Here is a 22,542-nt window from a genome sequence, read left to right on the forward strand (position 1 = left end):
AATTAAATTCATGTAGGCTAGGTGAGACTTTGCAATTGTTTTTACTGCAATTATTTAATTGATTGGGGCCTCTTCCATGGGGACTATAATAATTATTCAAGGTAAATGTGTCAATTTGTTGAGTTTTTTTTTATAATATGCAGGGGTTTAATAGAAAAAAGTAATAAATATATATATATTCATATTTTTTTATTTCAGAAATAATAATTGATCAAATCACAATTTCAAGCAGTAACACATAACAACATATTTTTATATTAAAGCAATGGTATTTTTTTTATAATCAGCACTGTATTCATATAAAAAAATTGTCTGCATGTTATTACATTTAATTTATTACATTTAAAAAATATGTTCATACAGGAGCACTACAAGTACAATGTGAAATTGTTTATTCAGTCTAAGTGAACCGAGTGAGAAGCAAATCTATCTGCAAATTCCATTAATGTTATTTCTCCACGTTGAAATCTTTCTTTGAGAATTTGAAGTCGGTGTTCCATTTGTCTGTATTTTCTTTTAGAGGCACGCTGCTTACCACCTGATCTGATCTGAATAATCTTCGCCTCATTTGATGCCTGTATGCTGTGAAACAATTTGATGGCTAGGAAAATATTGGGGTGTGCATGATGACAAAGTTTGTTGACTTTACTGTGTCAGCCCTCAACATTGTTGGTAGTTCTTTGACCATTATTGTCGTAGTGGTTCCATGATGCGAGCGGCTGTCCTTCGACCCACTTTTCGGTAATATAGTCTGTGAACTGTGTCACAGCATCACTGTTGTCGGTATTGTCTTCCAAAGCTTGGAACCACACATCCTCAACTTGTGGAATAGGTACTAAGGGTAACACAGCTGCACGTCGGACTAGTTGCTTTATATTGTCATTTTCTTTGTATTGTACAGCTAACCCACAGTTCTGAGTTTTCCGCCAAACACATTGCGCATAGGAAAGAAACATCCTTTCAAACTCACATTGGGAAATACTGTTGTAATGGCATTTCTAGAGGCGGTCTCAAAGTCCATAAGTACGCATTCTGGTGCAAAATTCAAATTCCTGGCTACAAAGGCATTTTTAAGGTAGTTGAAGAACGCTGAATATGTTTTCTGTGTTTTATTTGGTAGCAAGCCATACACTAAAGGGAATACTGTGTTTTCAACGAATCCATGTAATGTATATAGCTGATAGAACATCCCAGGACATGAATAAAATGTGCCATCACTAAACACTGTTTGTGAGTTGCATAACAGTTCCAAGTTGTTGTCTGTAACAAACAGTAACATTCGCTGATGTTGGTTGTTGGTGTTGTCTATTAGAAGAAAGCGATCACCGGCTGTTTTTTTTTGAAGTTTTCATCGAGGTCTATATCAGCCTGAGTTTTTGGTAGCTTTGGTAGCACCTTAGAACGGCTTCTGAAGAGTGCAGCTTTACAACTTTCAAACGTCAGAATTTTCTCTATCATCTCATTGACATCATCGTCAAACTCATTATTATGAAGACTACCAAGCTCCTCATAAAAAATGGAAGGTATTGGTGACACCTCTTCCCTGCAACGCTTTTTTACTTTATTAATAAAGGCTGCTGCTGCTAAATCAATGTTATCTGAGTCATGGTTGTGGTTGTTGTTTATGGTAACAGGAACATTATCTAGTGTTGTCAGAGTAGCAGGACATTGACGTGAGACGCATCTTCAGTAGCAACGGTCGTTGCGTCTAGTTTTTATTGAATATTTGTAACCATTATGGAGCAAATAATGACCACCGCGGCCATTTTCAAGAAAGTCTACGTGTACTTGAGCGTTAGCCATGAGAACTGAAATGATAAATCTGCTAGTTGGCCCCACATTTATATACTCTTCACTAGCATCCCAGTGAGTATGCATCTGTCAAGTAGAGTGGTGCAAGCTAAACATATCTTATCTTTAATTATTTTAATTTATATTAATTATTATCAATTAATAATAATTATTCTCAATTAAGAATAGCAGTCATTTCATTTTATTAAATTTTATTTACAGAATTTAAAAATTAAACTTATATTTTTTTATTTTTATATTTGAAATATATATATTTATATATTTTTTTTAAAGATAATTAAAAAATGTTTTGTGTTATTTTATAAATACTTTTAAAAATATATCATTAATATTTTTTTTTTATTTTACCCAACATAAATGTAGCCCTTTGGGTGACCTCAATAAAACAGTTATAAAAACAATATTTCTAAATGTTATCTTAACACCCCAATTACCTATGTTGGCCAGATGAGACTATCAATTTTCAAAATGTTGGCTAAGTGAGAATGAACCCCCCGAATCTAAAATCCTGGATCCGCCCCTGTGTGCAATGGAGCTTCAAATACATAATAATAGGGGTGCCAACCAGTCGTCGGGCCCATTGTCATTTAATTGTCATATAACAAAAGATCAATTTCAAAGGTGAAAATGATTGTCACTAATCCTTTAATCCGCTTGATGAACTCTTCCCAGATGTTAAAGCTGCATTTGTTCAGTTCTGATTCTACTGAATTTTGCTGATTCAATGAAATAAGTTTGTAGTAATGCAATTAAAGCAATAAATGCCGATAATATCTACAGAATACATTTTTTTAATCAAAGAAGATCAATTGTTCTGATCTAATTATTTTTCGCCTTTACTTCCGAAGATTGCCGACAGAACAATCACCTATGTCAAAAATACTTTCACTTTGGTTAAAAAAATAACAATAATGGATACACAGGTAAGCTCATGTCTTGTTTATATTTCATTTCATGTATTTCTTGATTAGTTTTCAAATAAATAATGACAATTACTGACCATATTTGTGCCACATTATATCACAATAGGTAAGTTACAAAATGATCATTGCGATATATTCAAACTTTTTTTCTTTTATGGCTTGAGTCCATCAGTCTTCCTTGCCGTTAATTAGCCACTTACGCTTTGCTATCAGATTTTTTTAAAAGAATCCATCCTTACAGCACATGGCGGATTAAGGTCACCAGAAGTTACATCCATACAAATTTATCTTGTTTGACTTTGTCTTGCAAGACAATAAATGTGTCAACAACTATTTCATGTATTTAATGCATTTTATTTGTGGATATCAAATAAAATTATACAGGAAAAGTACAATTTAGTAGAAATAATTCAATGTTAAGGCATATTTCAACAGAAACAAAAATTTACAAAAATGACAACTAGTGCATTTTTGAATGTCAAAACACAGGCTTGGCAAAATAACATATACATTTTTATAAACAGTAAGACCCCAGAAAAGGGGATGAAGGCAGTTGGCACCCCTTTTTATTGGAAAAGTTGTCATTTTCATGTGTAAAATTGACAAGAATTGGCAAATAATATCCAACACCCCTCTCCTTTTCTTTGGAACCTCGCCTGGCACCCCCTTTTCAAAGTATCTGGAATTGGCCCTGGACTTGATGGCAATGTTGTAGTAAACACCTGATTTGCATATGAACAGGAAATTTAAACATTGTAGCTGTCATGTTGAATAGATCCAATACACTGCTGTATTTTAATCAATAAATGCTTGCGAAAGCAGAAAAACATAAAAAAAAATACTTGTATTTAAAAGATTAATGATTAAAGGATATGCATTTCAGGGAATTTACTTTAATCATTCCATTTTAATGCATGTTTTACACAGAAACTTTTCGTCGATTGTCTTTGCCAAAAAGGGGTTCGTGGTTTACACCAATGAGCGGAATATGCAGAAGAACATGGTAAGCTCAATATCTGCAATCATTTAGGAAAAGGGGGTAACTTATTTTTGTGAAATATTCTACTTTCTTAGTTGTCATTCTTTTTTAAGTTTTTTTTGTTTCCATGTTATATCTATAGTTGTAGTGAACCAAACATTTTGATTATAACTTGATGTTAAGCTGTTAAAGGAGGCTTCCTATTTAAAATGGGGTCACTAGTCCTACCATTCTGCATAAAAAGGGGCCAAAAAGGGGTAACTATGTGTTTAATTAAGGTAGAAGACTTATTTCTCATTCAATTTTGACAATTCTTGTTTTAACTTATTTCTTATAAAATTCTGTGTTAAGAATATTAAACAGATTTAAAATAGCATTGCACACCCTGAAATAATTTTTTGGAAATTTTTTGTCTGATTTTGAATTTTCTCTTTTATTGAATTCTCTATGAAATCCCTGCATGCGTTTTCAATCAGATTCTGGATATCTCTAATGGTTTCCATGTTGTAAAAGTTCAAAGGGGCGACACCTCCAAAAAAAAAAAAACTTTGGGGTTTTTGGTCTGATTTTAATTTCTTTGTATTGGATTCCTTTTTAAATATTTCTGCCTGTATTATTCAATCAGATATTTCTTACAGTTTTTGAGTGATAAAGGATCAATGTCTTGCCATAGTGACTATTTGGTGTTTATTTCACTAGAGGTAAAACCTGAATGTCAAAAAATCCAGTATCATTTACACATCCAAATGTGACACATATAATAAAAATAGGATAATTTAAAAGTAATGAAATGATTCTAATGATAAGTCCTACAGAAGTGTCCTTAAAGTCAAAATTTTCAAACTACTCCTTCATAGAGTTATTGTCCTTGAAAGGAGAAAAATAACAGTTTTTGCAGTTTTCAGCCAACATCTTGAAAACTATAATAGATAGAAAAAACTTTCAATTGATAAAATTAGACTATTTACAATAGTCTAAATTAGGTCAAAATGTCAGATGACTCCTTGTAAGAGTTACTGCCTTTGAAAGGGAAAAAATAACATTTTTTGCAGTTTTTAGCCAATATCTGGAGAACTACAATTGAAAAAAAACTTTCAATAGATAAAATGATCTTTTGGATAAGACCTGAAAAAGCCTCCAGGGTCATAATTATCTGACAATTTCTTGTTAGAGTAATTGCCCTTGAAAAACGGTTTTTGTAGTTTTCAACCAAAATCTTGGAAACAATAATAGATAGAAAAAAATTTTCAATTGATGAAATGATCTTGATGGCAAGTCCTAGAAAAGTCTCTAGTGGGTCAAAATTGTAAGACATCTCCTTGTAACAGTTATTGCCCTTGAAATGCATAAAAGTGGGGTTCTGTGCAATTTTTAGCTAATATCTTGAAAACTATAATAGACATACCATTGATGAAATGATACTTATGATTGATCTTAAACATGTATCCATCAAGTCAAATTATCTAACAACTCCTTGTTTGAGTAAGTGCCATTGAAAAGGGAAAAAAATGACATTTTTTTGCAGTTTTCATCTAATATCATGAAAATTATGGAAAAGACAGGGAAAAACTTTCAATTGAGAAAATAATCGTTATAAGGCCTATAAATATCTCCAATGGTTTGAAGTTGTTGGACAACATCTTTTTAGAGTTATGCCCTTGAAAGGCAAAAAATGATGTTTTTTTATGATTAATGCAAGGCCATATGTAATCAGTGCTGTAGATAGTTAAAGATGTTGTGTTTTTTTTAATGAGTAACATTCCTCTCATTCCGGTTGGGTTGTGGTTGTAAAACTGTGTAACCTTCTTTTCTGGGTCAAATCTTTCTTATAATATTTTATGTGAATCATTCAATTGGGTAATTGTACAAAGAGTTCAAAGTAACTTATGATGTAAGAGTGTCCTATGGGGTACATGCTTTAGTAATGTACTTCCTGGATATCAATACATGTCAAGAAGATAAAATAACCAACAAGTAATTAAGGTACATGTATGTGCTGGTACTTGAAGTTTGCACTTTTATTTCAGCTCAAGTTGTAGGAAGCTTAATCTCATATTGTGAAATGTAATTTACAGTTGTCATATTACATATACATGTGTATAAAATATCCAGTTTTGTCATTCTTCTTTTAATTTTGTACTTCCCTATTGTTTATTGCCTATACCTATAATGGCTATGAAATCAATGTTTTTATCTTGCCATAGTGACTATTTGGTGTTTATTTCACTAGAGGTAAAACCTGAATGTAAAAAAATCCAGTATCATTTACACATCCAAATGTGACACATATAATAAAAATAGGATAATTTATATATGATGTCATACATGTATGATTATCTCATGATTCTTATTTGTTATATTTGACTTGGGAACTTATGATAGTCATGTATTAATCATTTGATAAGCATATGTAAACTGAAACGTATGATTATATGATTATTATATCATCATGCTCCATTTATATGATATTGATATGTTGTAATCCATATGATTCTCATGAATGGCACCTTGACTGTGATTTTCACTTTTCAATGAAATAAAATACATGCATTTGTACAAAAAAAGGAAGTATTGTGAAGTTCTATCTGATTAAAATCAGCTGTTACGATACGGGAGGGAGTGTAAGGCAATGTAGCGTATCATAGCCGATTTTAATCAGATTGTGTGAAGTTCTGTTAGAAAATGTTTGTAGGGGTAACAAATCAAAGACTGTTAACTATTAAAACTATTTAAAACAATCAAATATTATATTGGGCCTAAAGAAATAATTTATTAAGGTAAATTCTAGCTGCCGATACATAGCTCTAAAGATTGCTCTTTTTATATTTGCAAATTCCAAATAAAGAAAGTGTAACACTTGGGGTTACGTATTCACAGCTAGGTAAATTCTCCATGGAAAAACCTGGTTTTTTTTTTTCTTTTTTCATGAATTCTAGTTAAGCACGATTTCAGGTCTTCAAAAAGCCAAATGTCTTTGTTTAAAGAGGAAATTTCATATTCATTTCCATCATTAATATTTATCGGAAAATTTGAGTACATTTTAAATCTGTTCTCTTTCGATATGATTTCAGATGTTAATTTGCTTGCATTACAACACTCATATGCTTTTCCACAAATTGTTGGAAAAGTCATATTGTGTTAGTTACATTAACTAAACTAAGAACATGTACTTAGTGCAAAGTGAAATGTGGGTGGATAACCATTAATCAGAAACAATCCAAAACCCAAACAGATTTTTCATCATACATGTACCATAAGATAGTGACTTCACTACATGTATTCACAGTTTTGTATAGTTTGCTTCTGTGTATTCTTGGTTTGAATTATTAACAACACTCCTATGAATGTTTTAATTTTTGCGTATTTTGTTAAGTGAACATATTTTTTTCTTTTACTTTACTCATAAACTATAAACAGTTGCAGAGAAAATATACAAATATTGGTAATATTACCTAAAGTGCATATGTAAACAATACAGTTGTACATGTAATGAAATTAACCTGGAGGTACGTCCTTCGTTAAAATTATATTCACAAATTTAGCTATATCTCTGAGTATATCGGTATCCTGTGAGGAAAAAGTTTTGAAAATTTCAACGTATTTGCGTTTGAATGGCAATAAACTGGTAAGAATTGTTTTTTGTCTTTTGAAAAATTTACATATCATAACATAATGGTACTCATCACCAATATCATGCGAAGTACACAGTGTACAAAAGCGATCTTGTCAGGGAATATCTTGCCATCTCCCTGTCTCAGTTGGTAGGCGATGGCACCCATATCTAAATTTACAAAGGTATTTCATCAAATAACTGGGTTATTCTATAACTCTATATTATTTTTCAAAACAAGAATCAGATTTATACAAAAAATAACACTTATATATTTGCAAAACATAAGAGTTACTTGAATTGTAATCTTATACATATTTGTGAAACAATCATGCAGAAAAAAGTGAAAGAAATGCACATACATTATTGAAGGCAGACAGGTATAAAACAATCAGCAAATAGTGATTCATCATAAAAAGTGGTACTCATGGAGTATGGGTTCACTAGTAACTTTTTGTTTTGGAAAGAAAAAAAGATTAATTTATACTCAAAGTGCATGTGTGATTATTCCCTGTATTCACCACATACCATTGACTTTCCAACTTAATTGGAATCTTAAATTGCTCAAATCTATGAGCTACAAAGTTGTTTTTAGTTTAATAATCTTTAAACTGCATAGTAATTTTACAAGAGTTTTTATCCTTGTTTGAACTGAAAAATTCCTAGAGAAAGGTAATTATTTATTGCACATACTATAGCTTAATCTAGACAACAATGACAAGGACAAATTTTAGTTTTAATTTATTACAAAAAAATTCTACATCAAAGTGAGCAAAAGCAAGGCAAAGTTTTTTGCTCATTTCTCCCTTGAGATTGAGCCTTTGTTCAATTTCCTCCAGTCTGCAGGATCCATGCATCTCCAAACCGAAATTTCAAGGTGTGGGTCTATTCTTACTTTGAAATTCATCGAATATTGATAGTCTGTGATTCTCAGTGAAATTCATATTTTATAAGAAATGCTGATTTAAGTATTAGGAAATTTGAGGACATCAACGTACGTGTACAGCCAGGAATACCAAAAACAATAATACAATAGAAGATCCAAAAATATATATTGATAAACGGACTATAAATATACACTGCGTTAAAACAAATGGTTATTCTTTAAGAGGACTAAGTTTTGATCGGTTTATTTAGCTTACAATTTGGTTATAGGAATATTTTTGATTACTTTTAGGTCTTCCTTGACTCAGTGCCTTAGCACTTTGACTTATGATATGAATAAGGCATTTTGTTGCGTTGGTCTGAAGTAACCATATCGCAACTTTTGGACAATTTCTTTCGCATGCGATCTTTTCGAGGTCAATTTTAAGGTTGTGTCCATCGCTGCAGTGATGTGGCTTCGTTTTGTATATATCATAACCAGCCTTTGATCTATGATGGATATTGTTGTTGTCTTCATCCAGGAAAACCAACATTGATAACTGTTTTTGAAGATGTATCCATTTCTGAGTAATTAAAGCGGAGAAAGCCTTAACTTTCTCCGATTTAATTACTAGTAGTTGAAGTGTAACTTCTTTTGTTTTTGTGTCACTTCTTTGTGCCTGAAATGTCCATTTTGTTTGGAGTTTTTATGTTTTTAATCAAAAGGATGTTTTGTGGTTGATGAAGAAATTGCCAACATGCCAGATCTGTGCTGTTGAATGCTATCTTGATCTAGATAAGTAGAAGAGATGAAATTAAGCAAATATGATCAAGCTTCCGATCTTTTGTTTAGTTGATCGATTTATTTTTATAATGTGCATGGTTAGTATGTTTTTAACAATAGGCTTCTGGAACCGGGTTATGTTACTACAAGACTGACGTCATCACTACAGAAGTTTTATGGTCGTCATCATGAACTCGTGGATCGTTATGGTGTATCCATCTGCACAATGAAAACTGATTTATTCAACGGGTAATAGTTTTCCTTCCCTCGTTTGTCTACCCTAGACTTGACTTTCTATGAGTTCTAGAAAAGCAGAGGACGCTTACCCTACCGGTGCACCTGGTCCATGCTCCAGTTTTTAGTGGAGTCCGAGTTGCTCATTTGCTTTTGTTACTTTGTATGTATGATTTTAGTTACTTTATGTTCTTTGTTGTGTATGTCTGTTTTCCATGTCTGGTCTTTGTCCCTGCATTCTTTTGATTACCGCTATAACCTTGGTTCCCTTGATTACTCTTTGGTAACTATCCGCTGAATATGTAATTTCAGATACAGATAATCGAAGTCGCTATTTCAAACTTCCGATACATAAATTTAAAAAAAAAGTTACATCAATGTAACGCTGCATATTAGCGGAGAGTGAGATATCTCATAACACGCGTGGTCCTTTGAATTTTAACGCCAACCCCACTCAGGAGCTTGCTTCCTATACAACTGTCTTGTTTCATCTGTTTGGTTCAAGATTATCGTATTGTATTTTAGTTGGTTTTATCAACTTTGTAAATTCATTCATTAATTTGAAGGAAGACTAGCACACAAGTTCTTAGTTTTTTGCCAATAGTGATATATCATTGCATCCATAGTTATTCATGTATTGTCCGTCAATTTTGACCGGTCGTATTATTGTGCATCCGTCCGTCTGTCGTCAGCACAAAAATTAATTTTTAATTTTTAACAATACCTTTTTGATTTATGATACTTTTTTGCATTTTAAAAAGGGTGGTGTTTTCCAGGGGGGGTGTTGGATTTTTTTATTTCGCGCTCTAATTAACCTTTTAAAATGCTTTTGAAATCATTAAATGTCACAAAAGTTTAAAATATTATTTGTATCCAATGTCGTAGACTCCCTTTCGTTTTCTATTAAGTTCCGATTTCGCGTCAATTTTTCGATTTTTTGCACTTTTCCTTATATTTTCCATTTTCGCGCTCTACCCTTAAAACGCTTTCAGCGTATTTGTATCGAAAGGGTTTCGAAGGTCCAAGTATTGATGGCCTATATAGGTCTAGGATATATCGTCCTAAAAATGAAGGACTTAGGCACTGATCAGTTTTTTACTGAGGGGGATATTTTGAATAAATAGAATTATTCCAAACTTGAGCCGATTTTTTTACTCAACCAAGGACAGAAAAAAATGATTCAATATTTTTCTCAGTTAATAACAATGTAGATTTTCGAATGATTTTTTATCTCCGTGTTGCTGCAAAAAAAAATATTTCCGCGCTTGATTCATAGGATACCAGCCCCCCCCCCAAAAAAAAAAAAAAAACACCCCCCCCCCCTCAGAAGAAAACGCATTATGTTTGTTGGTATATGATTATCAGCCGATGGCCGGGCGTATTATGCCCTCTGGTGCAGCTCTTTATCTAGTATTCACGGCAAATTATCTCCAGTTATAATTAATCAATTTGACCGATTATTTCTAATGCTGGTAGTTTTGTCATTCTTTAATAATCGGGCATTCTTTAAGTGGAAATCTCATTTTATCTGTATGGTATTTGTTGAGGTATTGGGTATATTATTAAGTGTATTTTTTTTCAATAACACTTTGACCTTCTTTTTTTCTTTTCTTCTCTTGCGGTAACCATTCTTTGACAAGTAAAAGAATGGTTTTGTTTGTTTTTAATCAACCACAACAGGGAGTGTAATGTCCGTGGTAGAAACCAAAACTTAAACCAAAAATATGTAAATACTCTGGTCTTCTTTAATCACAATAATAATTTATATTCTTACTCCACGTAAACCCGCAACTTTTCCGGACATTACTGTGCATCTCCAAATTCCGGTGAAACCGAAAGTAAAAAGATGGGATTGAAAGGTAGGCGTTTTTGGAGAAAAAAATAGCCGTGTAGCTTGTCAGTACAATTGATAATACTAAAAGGGTCACAAAAATAGAAACACGAAAATGTGTAGGTTAGATTCTATCAATGGGTATTAAATTCTGTGGTTTCGCAGTGTGGTTTGTTACTCATGGTGGTAGATTCAACCGTATAATGCGTATTCTTCTGTGTATTCTGCACATTTTTTTCAACTTATTCTTTGTTCCAGCATTGGTTGCACGGTATACTCCAAAACAATGACTTTTTCGGGAGACATTTAGGGAATAAGAACCAAAGTTGTTGACAAAAGGCAACTTCAAGTCAATTTGTAATTTTTAAAACAGTTTTATTTGAAATAAACAAATAAAATAGTAATGCTATTTACATGTGATAGTTGTTTTATCCATCATTGTTGTTTTCTTGCATTTCATAGTTTGTACCACAAAAAAAAAAAAAAAAAAAACAGAATTGGGTACTTATTTTTCTTTCTGAAAAACAAGCCGTCCTAATTATAACTTCTTCACCTGTGTGCAATGGAGCTTCAATTACACAATAATGGGAGTGCTAACCAGTCTTTGGGCCCATTGTCATTTAATTATCATATAACAAAAGATCAATTTCAAAGGTGAAAATGATTGTCACTAATTTTTTAATCTGCTTGATGAACTCTTCCCAGATGTTAAAGCTGCATTGGCTACCAAATTTGTTCAGTTCTAATTCTACTGAATTTTGCTGATTCAATGAAATAAGTTTGTAGTAATGCAATTGAAGCAGTAAATGCCGATAATACCTGCAGAATATTGTGAAAACAACATTTATTTAATCAAAGAAGATCGATAGCTCTGGTCTAATTATTTTTCGCCATTACTTCCGAAGATTGCCGACAGAACAATCACCTATGTCAAAAATACTTTCACTTTGGTTAAAAAAATAACAATAATGGATACACAGGTAAACACATGTCTTGTTTATATTTCATTTCATGTATTTCTTGATTAGTTTTCAAATAAATAATGACAATTACTGACCATATTTGTGCCACATTATATCGCAATAGGTAAGTTACAAAATGATCCTTGCGATATATTCGAACTTTTTTTCTTTTATGGCTTGAGTCCATCAGTCTTCCTTGCTGTTGATTAGCCACTTACGCTTTGCTATCAGATTTTTTTTTTAAAGAATCCATCCTTACATCACATGGCGGATTAAGGTCACCAGAAGTTACATCCATACAAATTTATCTTGTTTGACTTTGTCTTGCAAGACAATAAATGTATCAATACTTCATGTATTTAATGCATTTTATTTGTGGATATCAAATAAAATTTTGCAGGAAAGGTACAATTTAGTAGAAATAATTCAATGTTAAGGCATTTTTCAACAGAAACAAAAATTACAAAAATGACAACTAATGCATCTTTGAATGTCAAAACACAGGCTTAGCAAAATAAAATATATATTTTTATAAACAGTAAGACCCCAGAAAAGGGAATGAAGGCAGTTGGCACCCCTTTTTATTGGAAAATTCGTCATTTTCATGTGTAAAATTGACAAAATTTGCCAAATAATGTCCAACACCCCTCCCCTTTTCTTTGGAACATCTTCTGGCACTGCCTTTTCAAAGTGTCTGGAATTGGCCCTGGACTTGATGCCAATGTTGTAGTAAACACCTGATTTGCATATGAACAGGAAATTTAAACATTTTAGCTGACATATTGAATGGATCCAATGCACTGCTATAGATAAAAAAAACTTTCAAATGATCCTTTTGATGGGCTTACAATAGTCTTTTGGCTCAATGTTGTCAGATGACTCCTTGCTAAAGTTAATGCCCTTGATAGGCAAAAACAAAGACTTTTTTTTGCAATTTTTGGCCAATATCTTGAAAACTATGATAGATTTAAATAACATTTTAATACAAACACAAATTCTTTTCGTGGGTAGAAATATATGATATTATCAGGAAACTGCAAAATCTATCAACGGCACAAACTTGTTCACCTGTTGCAAATTAAAGATAACTTTTCAATTGGTCCATATACTGTATTTAAATGAATTTCTATTAATTTCTTTACACATAAGAGCTCACGTCATTTGCATTAATTTTGGTTTGTTTGTGAAATGATTAATGCAAAGCCATGTGTAATCAATGCTGTAGATAGTTAAACATGTTGTGGTTTTGGTTTTTTTAATGAGTAACATTCCTCCCATTCCAGTTGGGTTGTGGTTGTAAAACTATGTAGCCACCTTTGCTGGGTCAAATCTTTCTTATAATATTTTATGTGAATCATTCAATTGCGTAATTGTACAAAGAGTAACTTATGATGTCAGAGTATCCTATGATGTACAATGCTTTAGTAATGTACTTCCTGTTAAGAAGATTATGTAATGAAAGATACATGTAAACAAGTAATTAAGGCAAGTACATGTACATGTATGTGCTGGTACTTGAAGTTTGCACTTTGGTTTCAGCTCAAGTAGTAGAAAGCTTAATCTCATTGTAAAATGTAATTTATATTTATCATATTGTAACATGTACATGTATAGTCCATTTTTTTTAATTCTTCTTTTAATTTTTTTACTTTCTTATTGTTGATTAACAAGCATTTGCCTAGATCTATAATGGCTATAAATTCAATGTTTTTATCTTGCCTGAGTGACTATTTAATGTTTGTTTACTAGAGGTGAAACTAGTAGATCACAAAATCCAGTTGTATTATTTACACATCCAAATGTGACACATATTATAAAAATAAAATAATTTATATATGATGTCATACATGTATGATTATCTCATGGGTGTCTTCTAGCTATTCCAACATTTTAAAAATATATATTCTGGATATTCCTACGGTGTCTTTCCAATTAAATAATGTTTTTACAAGCTAATCCGATTGTTTGTCCAATGTTTACACAATAATTCCACCTATTCCAACATGAAATTTTTGTTTTTTTAACTTAAATTTCAAAATGTTGGAATAGGTGGAATGAACCAGCAACAGTTAGTACACCACAAAGATTAATAAGTTAACAGTATATAGTTACAGGAGAATCAACCAACATATGTAACATCTCACTTCTATTTAATTATTGACAATAATTTGTTTTAAAAAAAAATATTTTACTTCCTTTTTATTTTTCAGAAATGTTGATTTTCTATACATTGGTTGTTGCTTCTGTTGGACTTGCCAGGGGAGGTAAGTCTAGTCTTGTTGGACCTTAGTTTGCATAATCTGCAGATCTACAAGTATTTTCAGTTTTTATACCCCCCACAATAGGTGACAATGTTTTATGATATTCTATAAAAATATTGTAGTTGCATGATCTTCTATTTTTCCCTTGATACCCCTGGTAGTTCCCAGATGATAACTTTAGAAGATTTAGAAGGATCTTTTTCTAACTCTGTGTAGACATTAAGTATCATAACATATTTGGAAATGCAGTTTGATGGGATTAATTACACAAATTTTAAGTTGTTTTTTTTAATTAAAGTTATCTTTTTATGTATATTAAAGAATTGAAAGAGTAAGTTCTTTTGGGGTATTATGGAGTCTAGAAAGTTCATACACCACCAATTTTGTTTCCATGAATTAGATATATATATTCTTGGAATATAAATAATAGTAGGATAATTAATTGAAAAGAGTGAATAACCAAAATATTGTCACGAGTGCCGAAGAACACCTAGATTTAACGAGTGAGCGGAACTTGTTCCGCGCACAAGTTAAATCCTCTTGCATTCTTGGCACAAGTGATCATATTTCGGTTATTCATGATAACCAATTGATTATTCTATTTATTATATAGATTTTCTTTGTAATTTATCGATATTGTCAACATTAATTTTAAATTGCTTGGCGGATTTATATCAGTTGTGATGTTTTGGTAGGAGAAAGTCCGTGAGTGAAATCACCAAATTTATTTCTCAGTGTGAATTATCGAAATTTATTACACTGGGAATATTCAATAATACACTGCTATCTATATAATAAGGAATTATTTTTTATCAATTGGACTTACATTTCTTGGTAAGTATTGATTTTAGGGATTATGGTCCCAACTGTTTCAGATTTAGGCTCCAAAAACCAGCCCTTCATGGAATTTAATTATATATAACTCCAGTAAAAGCATCTATAGAAATGTCTAATACCTCAGATGTCCAGACAATAACTTGTCTATTAGTGAATGGATTGCTTTGAAATTTTATAACAAATGTTTTACTACCAAAGGAAGGCTGGGATTGATTTTGGAGGCGCAAACTTGAGTTTTATTGGAATTAGGGACCAGTAAGGGACCAGAAACATGCATTTTTCATTTGTTTGGACAATAACTTGAGTTAAAATGAATGACTCTCATATAAACTTAACTTTAAGTTGCCATACCAACAAAGGAAGACTAGGATTGATTTTTAGGATTGTTTAAGGGGCCATAACTTATTCCCAAAGACAGGTTTGGATTTATTTTGGAGGTTTAGACCACATTCATTTAGGAATAAGGGGCCAAAAAGTGACCATTTAAATTCTGGTCAAATTTTAATCCTGTGTCAAATATCTAATCATAATCGAAATTCATAGCTGTGTCAAGTTGAATGATGTGTCCATATTTGTACCAACTGTTCAGGGTACAACCTCTGCAGCCATATTTAGATGTGCCCTGTGAAGCATTTTTATTTTATAATTATGACTTTAAGTTATACTTAACATGTATTGCTAAGTTGCTACATGTACATTGGTGTACATAGCTCTTTGAGTTGTGTTATACAAAGCCAAAAGCATTTTTTGTATTTTTTTAAGCAGAACCTATAATGAATTTGTATATATGAATTAATAAATTTATTATCAAGTTAGTGGTGATTTATTGTTGAATGTTCCCTGTGTATAAAACTTTGATTCATACTTTATAATAAATTTCATAATTTCACTCACCCCCTACAACGTCACAGCACAAATATCAATCCAAAAATTAAAATTTATGATAAAAGCAATAATAAATTATGGAGAAGAATCGATAAAATAATCAATTGGTAATCATGAATAAACAAAAATATCATAGCTTGTGACAAGAACGCTTTAACTTCCATCATAAACTTTTTCAAAGAGTAATCAAGGGAACCAAGGTTATAGCGGTAATCAAAAGAATGTAATCCAGGGACAAAGACCAGACGCGGAAAACAGACATACACAACAAAGAACATGGAGTAGCTAAAATCATACATACAAAGTAACAAAAGCAAATGAGCAACTTTGACTCCACTAAATACTGGGAGCATGGACCAGGTGCACAGGTAGGGTAAGCATCCTGTGCTTTTCTAGAAACACCCGCCAAGTTGCTCATAAAAAGTCCAGTTCTTGGTAGACAAACCAGGAATGGAAAACCATGACCCGTTGAATAAATCAGTTTTCATGGTACAGATGGATACACCTGTAATTCAAACATTGCAATTGCAATCACATATGTCATGAACTTTCTTTAGGATATCCTCCATTGAACTGACGTAGAGTTTTTTTTATTTGCTTGAAAAATGGCTGCCTCTACTGATAAAATACTGTAAGGGTAAAATAGTACTGTATTTTTTTTTTTTCAAATACCTCTAAAATGGTTAGTTTTAGTCTACCAGTAATTCTGACAGTGTAAAAATGTTCAGCATGATGAGATCTATTTGGGATTAAATTTTCTTGTAATCTGTTAAGTCATGTTGGAGTAGTTGCCCTTTTTGATGTTTTTTGGCTAATTTTGACTATTTTTTATGTTATTTCTTACAAGAAATCTTTTTCTCTGACACTACCAGAGCAATTAAAACCAAACTTAGTATGAATGTTCTGCTCATGCAGGTCCGGGTGTTAAAAGAATAGGCCTGCAGCAGTGCTAAGCTTGTCGTAAAAAGCGACTAAATAGTGCTCAGAACCCTAGCCGGGGGCAAGGACACTCTGCCCACAGAGCAACTGGGATGTGTGCCCCAGGTGGTGGAATGGGGTACCCCTGGCGTGTTACATGCTGGGGTTGTCAGGCTATAATATGGAAAACCTGACCGCAAGCCATAGCGGTGCACCGTGTTGGGAAAGATGCCACATTCCTCGCACGTTAAAGAACCCTACTGTGGTCTTCTCCCGGAGTAGGAACCATAGGGCTCCGCCACAGGAGGCTAAATTGCCCGACCCTACCCACCTCTCCCTATTTCCAGTGGCAATCACAATTTGTCGACCCAATTGTCCTTGTGTCCCATCCCTTTTTTCATTTCATGTTCATTTTATCATCAATTTCATTATATTCATCGTCTGAATATAGCTGAAATATTGCTGCTCGAACGTTAAACCCAAACAAACAAACAAACAGTATGAATGTTCCATAGGGTGTTCTGCATAAAACTGATGTGGGAATTTTTGTTCCAAACATGGCCAACAAAACATGGCTGCCGTTACTAAAAACATGACATAGGGGTCAGAAAGAAGTTTTTTACATATGTTTCCAAAACCATTAAGTTAAACCAAACTCTGACATTGGGGTAGTAGAAGTGTTCAGCATGATGAGATTTATCTGTTTTCAAATATTCATGTAAATCTGTTAAATACTCTTTTTCTATGTTTTTCAATATATTGAATAATATTTCTATCAAAAATCTTCTCCTCTAACGCTACCTGACCAATTAGAACCATACTTGGTATGAATATTCCATAGGTTGTTCTGCATTGAACTGATGTAGGGATATTTTATCTGTCAAAAAACATGGATACATTTCTGTACTGAAAACATCTCCAAAACCGTTACATTTAGTCAAGTTCTGACTTGAGGAAAAATGTTCAACATGATGAGTTTTTTTGTGTTATTCTGTTAAGCCATGTAGGAGTTATTGCCCTTTTGAAATGGTTTTTGCTATTTTTAATGTCATTTATTTAAATAATTTTCTTCTCAGAAACTACTAGACAGAATTTAGTGAAAATTGATATGATCCTTAGGTATGTCCATTAGGAATTTTTATCCAAGAAAAAATGTGGCAGCTTTTGCAAGAAAAGAATGTTGCTGATCAAAACAGGTGAAAACTTCAGGCTGTTTAGAGCCTCTAGTTTTTGTTCTTGTTCGTAGTCATTGAATGCATTACACATGTAAGTTTGACTACAGATTGTACATGTAGGTACCTGAAGATTGTATATCCATGTCGAAGTAGTATACCATTCATTTTAATCAGAACTGTTAATTATTTATATACAGTGAAACCTGTCTGAACTACACACTGTTGGATTCTAGGTTTTGTTTGTTTTAGACAGGTGTTCTGTATACTCAGGTTAAAAATATATTATAACCTACACGGTGGGACTTAGAAATTATTCAAGTTTTCTCTTTTTTTTTGGTTCTGTTTAGACATGTTTTCACCATAAAAAAAGTAGTTCAATAAACTATTGAATGGTGATTTGACAATTATTTTACAGTTTCTGTATGCAACCAAACAGTGCCCCTAAACAGTAGTGATACATTGATAGATTTAGATCCACAGTCAAAATATCCTCTGAAATGTACCTGGAACTTGACAGCTCCACAGAATTCTACCATTGTCATTAAGGTGATAGATATACTGATGGTGGGAAATTTTGACAGAGTTATCTTTCTTGATGGTGCAAAAGGAAATCATACAGCCATACAACAGTGTGGAGTTGGCTGTTCATTAAATGGTAAGTAGATTTGAAATGCAGACCTCTGTCCACAAATGATGTCTGGATTCTTTGTGTGGGTCTATAGAATAATTTGAAAAATTATGCCTGACAATTGGGAATTTTTCACCCTTTATCAAATATATTTTCAACATTTTGGGAAAAGTCTCCAGGGGAAACAGCGGATGGTCGGCTGCAATAAAAGGGTAACAAAATCACTGGTAGTTGCACATGTTACCAGAAAATCTTTATCAACTAAATTTTGTTGGAGTTCTTCCCTTCTGAACTTTGATGAAATTTCCCATGAAATTCATATATTGTTGTGAAACAGACCATTTTATTTCCATATGAAAAATAAACATACACTTTACAAATATTTTGCAGAGGCAATCATAGTTTCCAGTACAAATTCCATGCAGGTGATTATTGAAATGGACAGCAGTACTAATGATGCCAGGGTTACCAGTATTGTAGCTCACTCTCAGGGTAAGTTTTTCTATGTAAGTATTTATGCCAGGGTAATCAGTACAGTATCTCACTCTCAGGGGAAGATTTCCATGTAAGTATTAATGCCAGCATAATCAGTATTGTAACTCACTCTCAGGATAAGTTTTCCATGTAAGTACTAATGCCAGGGTAGTCAGTGTAGAAGCTCAATCTCAGGCTATTGATTGATTGTTGGGGTTTAATGCCTGAGCAGCAATATTTCAGCTATATTGAGGCCATACACACTCTCAGGGTAAGTTTGCCGTATAAGTACTAATGCCAGGGCACCAGTAAATTGGCTCAGTGTCATTGTAAGTTTGTCATATACCGGTAAGTACTAATGCCAGAGTCACCAGTTAATTGGCTCAGTGTCATTGTAAGTTTGTCATATACCGGTAAGTACTAATGCCAGAGTGACCAGTTAATTGGCTCAGTGTCATTGTAAGTTTATCATGTAAGTACGAATGCCATGGTCTCCAGTTAAAGTGACTCAGTGTCATTTTAAGTTAACCATGTAAGTACTTACGCCTTGGTAATTAGTTCATGAACTCAGTGTCAGTGTCATTTTGTTTTTGTAATGTCTTATGCCAGGATTATCTTTATGACTGTATTTGCTTGTCAGTCTTGCTCAGGGTCATCATGTTTGTTTTATAACAGTTGTCATGGTTACCAGTATAAATGCCATTATAGTGGGAAAATCCACTATTTAGACTAAACACCAAGGCTTCTAATTTATTTGCATTTTATACAAAAGAGTTAGACATGGTTAGTAATCAGTTGAAAAAATAAGTTTGATTCAAAGAAATTTTAAATCATGAAGAATGAAACAAAGAAAATATCCATTCTATAGGCAGGGTAATTAGATGGAAGGACTGATAACTGATGACAAATGAGAGTTGTAAATCTTAAAATCTTGAAATGATGAACTGAAGATTTATGTAATGAATCAACATTTAACAAATAAATGAAAGTTGTCCAAAATTATTATTGTAATTTAAAAAAAAAAAGATTGCTGTATCCTCTTATTGACTAGCACATTTTTTTAAAATTGTTTTTGCTGTTATACTACATTCTTTTCAAGATGTGGATTAGGAATTCAATCAATCGATCAATCTATTACAGATCAGGGAGGAAGGTTGTATGACAGCGGAGTTATCAGCCTTAGTAACAGTACAAGTGATACAGTCATCTATCACCTTCACAGCACATCCTTTCCTGATGTTCAACAGGTACACAGATTATTGTGATGTTTTACCATTGTGAAAAAACTAGGAATGTTTGAGATTTTTAGTAGGTGTATTTCGGGGTAAGTATGGATATTGCACAAATTAAAGTCACATTAAGGACTGCAATTACAAAAAAAAAATAATTACTCACCAGTTTTTTTCAGAAACTTATAGCTGAATCATATGGATTTGTGCATTTAAGATATACTAACACTACACAAGCTGCATGCAATGTTAGAACAATGAGCCATAATGAAACAGCTGTACAATTAGAACAATGAGCCATAATGAAACAGCTTTACAATTAGAACAATGATCCATAATGAAACAGCTTTACAATTAGAACAATGATCCATAATGAAACAGCTGTACAATTAGAACAATGAGCCATAATGAAACAGCTGTACAATTAGAACAATGAGCCATAATGAAACAGCTTTACAATTAGAACAATGAGCCATAATGAAACAGCTTTACAATTAGAACAATGATCCATAATGAAACAGCTGTACAATTAGAACAATGAGCCATAATGAAACAGCTGTACAATTAGAACAATGAGCCATAATGAAACAGCTGTACAATTAGAACAATGAGCCATAATGAAACAGCTGTACAATTGGAACAATGATCCATAATGAAACAGCTTTACAATTGGAACAATGAGCCATAATGAAACAGCTACAATTTTATAATTGTAACTTTTAAATGATGGCCTTTTTATGTTTTCAGATTCAGGTATTTTTCATTGAGAGTCTGATGAACCCTACAAGTACTATCAAAGTTTACGATGGGATTACAGAAAGTACACTTCTTGCTAATTTTAAGTAAGTTGTAACTGAAACTGATGCAGTCTTTGAATCAATGTGATGGATAGGAGGGGAGCATAATGCATTGATAACTTCATTTTTTCAAATTTTATTCAAAGATTCCAATGGAATTTTGTCTGTATTATGTTGTTAAATTTTAATCTTCCAGTCCATGTTTTGGCTGTTGGCCTTCTTAAGTTTCTGGTTTATTGTTCTTTTCCAGTTCTGGCCTTTATGCATAAGGTTTTCAAGATTAGATTACTGCCTGTCTAAAGCCAGTATCCACTCTGTGAAATTTGAATTGTAATTCAAAAACAACACAACATGGTTGGGTATCATTTAATGCCCCATTAGATGCCTTATAATTTTAGTCGATTTTGTGTTAATTTTCACACAAACCTAAAATCCCTCTTGATTGATGCCTACATTAACTATGGTTAAAGCAGGTCTTGTAGCAAAATCGACTCTGATCATTACTCTTTAAATATGGTCTGTTATGATTAAATGTTTTATGTATTTTGTTCTTTTCAGTGGAAGGAATCAGTTTGTCCCAATAACAGCCAGTGGTAAAGACTTACTGGTTGTAGTACAAAACATGGGAGATGAGCAACAATATTTAAGTGGACATTTTGATTCTGTTTCTCCAGGTAACCATGGTAACTGCAAAAGACATGTACTGTTACCATACTATGTTAAAGCCAATATTTTAATGAAACTTGTGGAAACAAAACACGTGTCTACTTTAACAGTTCTAATTTGCTTGATCAAAATTTAATTTTTAATATAACGTGTTAAAAACGACCATTGAAAAAAATACTAATAAAATTGCCTTCCATAACTAATGTAAGAGCCCTATAGTTTTCCTCTTTTGTAAACTTTTTTGTCTATCTGTTTTTGTTTGTTTGTCTGTCTGCCTGCCTGTCTGTTTACAATTTTTTTAGTGTAGAGTTGAACATTTTTAAATAACCATTTTATAATTTGCATAATGAACTTTTGGTCAAAATTGGATGTGATTTATACTTGTGTAAAATCTTCATATTTTATGCCAACTCAGAGATTTAAAAAGTCAGATTTTGTGCGTTAGATATCCCAATAATTTTATATAATGCTGAACTGAAATTGTGTTCATATATTTATTACAATTTAAGTTTGAAATCTGAAGATTGGTCAAAGTTTTTGTAAAGCTTTTGAAATAGTTTCATCTTATATCCAAAATCATAGATTTTGAAAACCAAAATTTGAGATTGCAAAGTCTTAAATTGTGTGCCTAGAAGTCAGGTATTATTTTTGTAAAATATTTAGTTGAAAGATG

At 32.4% G+C, this 22,542-nt stretch overlaps 1 protein-coding gene across 6 annotated transcripts in view; it reads left to right on the forward strand.

The window, feature by feature from the left end:
* The window catches only part of LOC148605626 (cubilin-like), a 43,874-nt gene that overhangs the window by 3,957 nt on the left and 17,375 nt on the right, over positions 1 to 22,542 (forward strand). For 2 of the 6 annotated variants that reach the window (XM_088549728.1, XM_088549732.1), the window contains 6 exons: positions 14,210 to 14,263; positions 18,491 to 18,730; positions 19,094 to 19,195; positions 20,318 to 20,424; positions 21,154 to 21,248; positions 21,762 to 21,877. In XM_088549728.1, the coding sequence (XP_088405854.1) occupies positions 14,210 to 14,263; positions 18,491 to 18,730; positions 19,094 to 19,195; positions 20,318 to 20,424; positions 21,154 to 21,248; positions 21,762 to 21,877 (714 nt within the window). Of the gene's footprint in view, positions 1 to 3,662; positions 3,739 to 10,814; positions 11,066 to 11,992; positions 12,018 to 13,411; positions 13,485 to 14,209; positions 14,264 to 18,490; positions 18,731 to 19,093; positions 19,196 to 20,317; positions 20,425 to 21,153; positions 21,249 to 21,761; positions 21,878 to 22,542 lie in introns of those variants that run through there. The other 4 variants (XM_088549729.1, XM_088549727.1, XM_088549731.1 and 1 more) reach the window with 4 other exon arrangements.

This window comes from Perna viridis, chromosome 10 (genome assembly GCF_037379345.1).
Source record: "Perna viridis isolate PV_CMFRI_1.1 ecotype Kerala chromosome 10, ASM3737934v1, whole genome shotgun sequence".
NCBI lineage: Eukaryota > Metazoa > Mollusca > Bivalvia > Mytilida > Mytilidae > Perna > Perna viridis.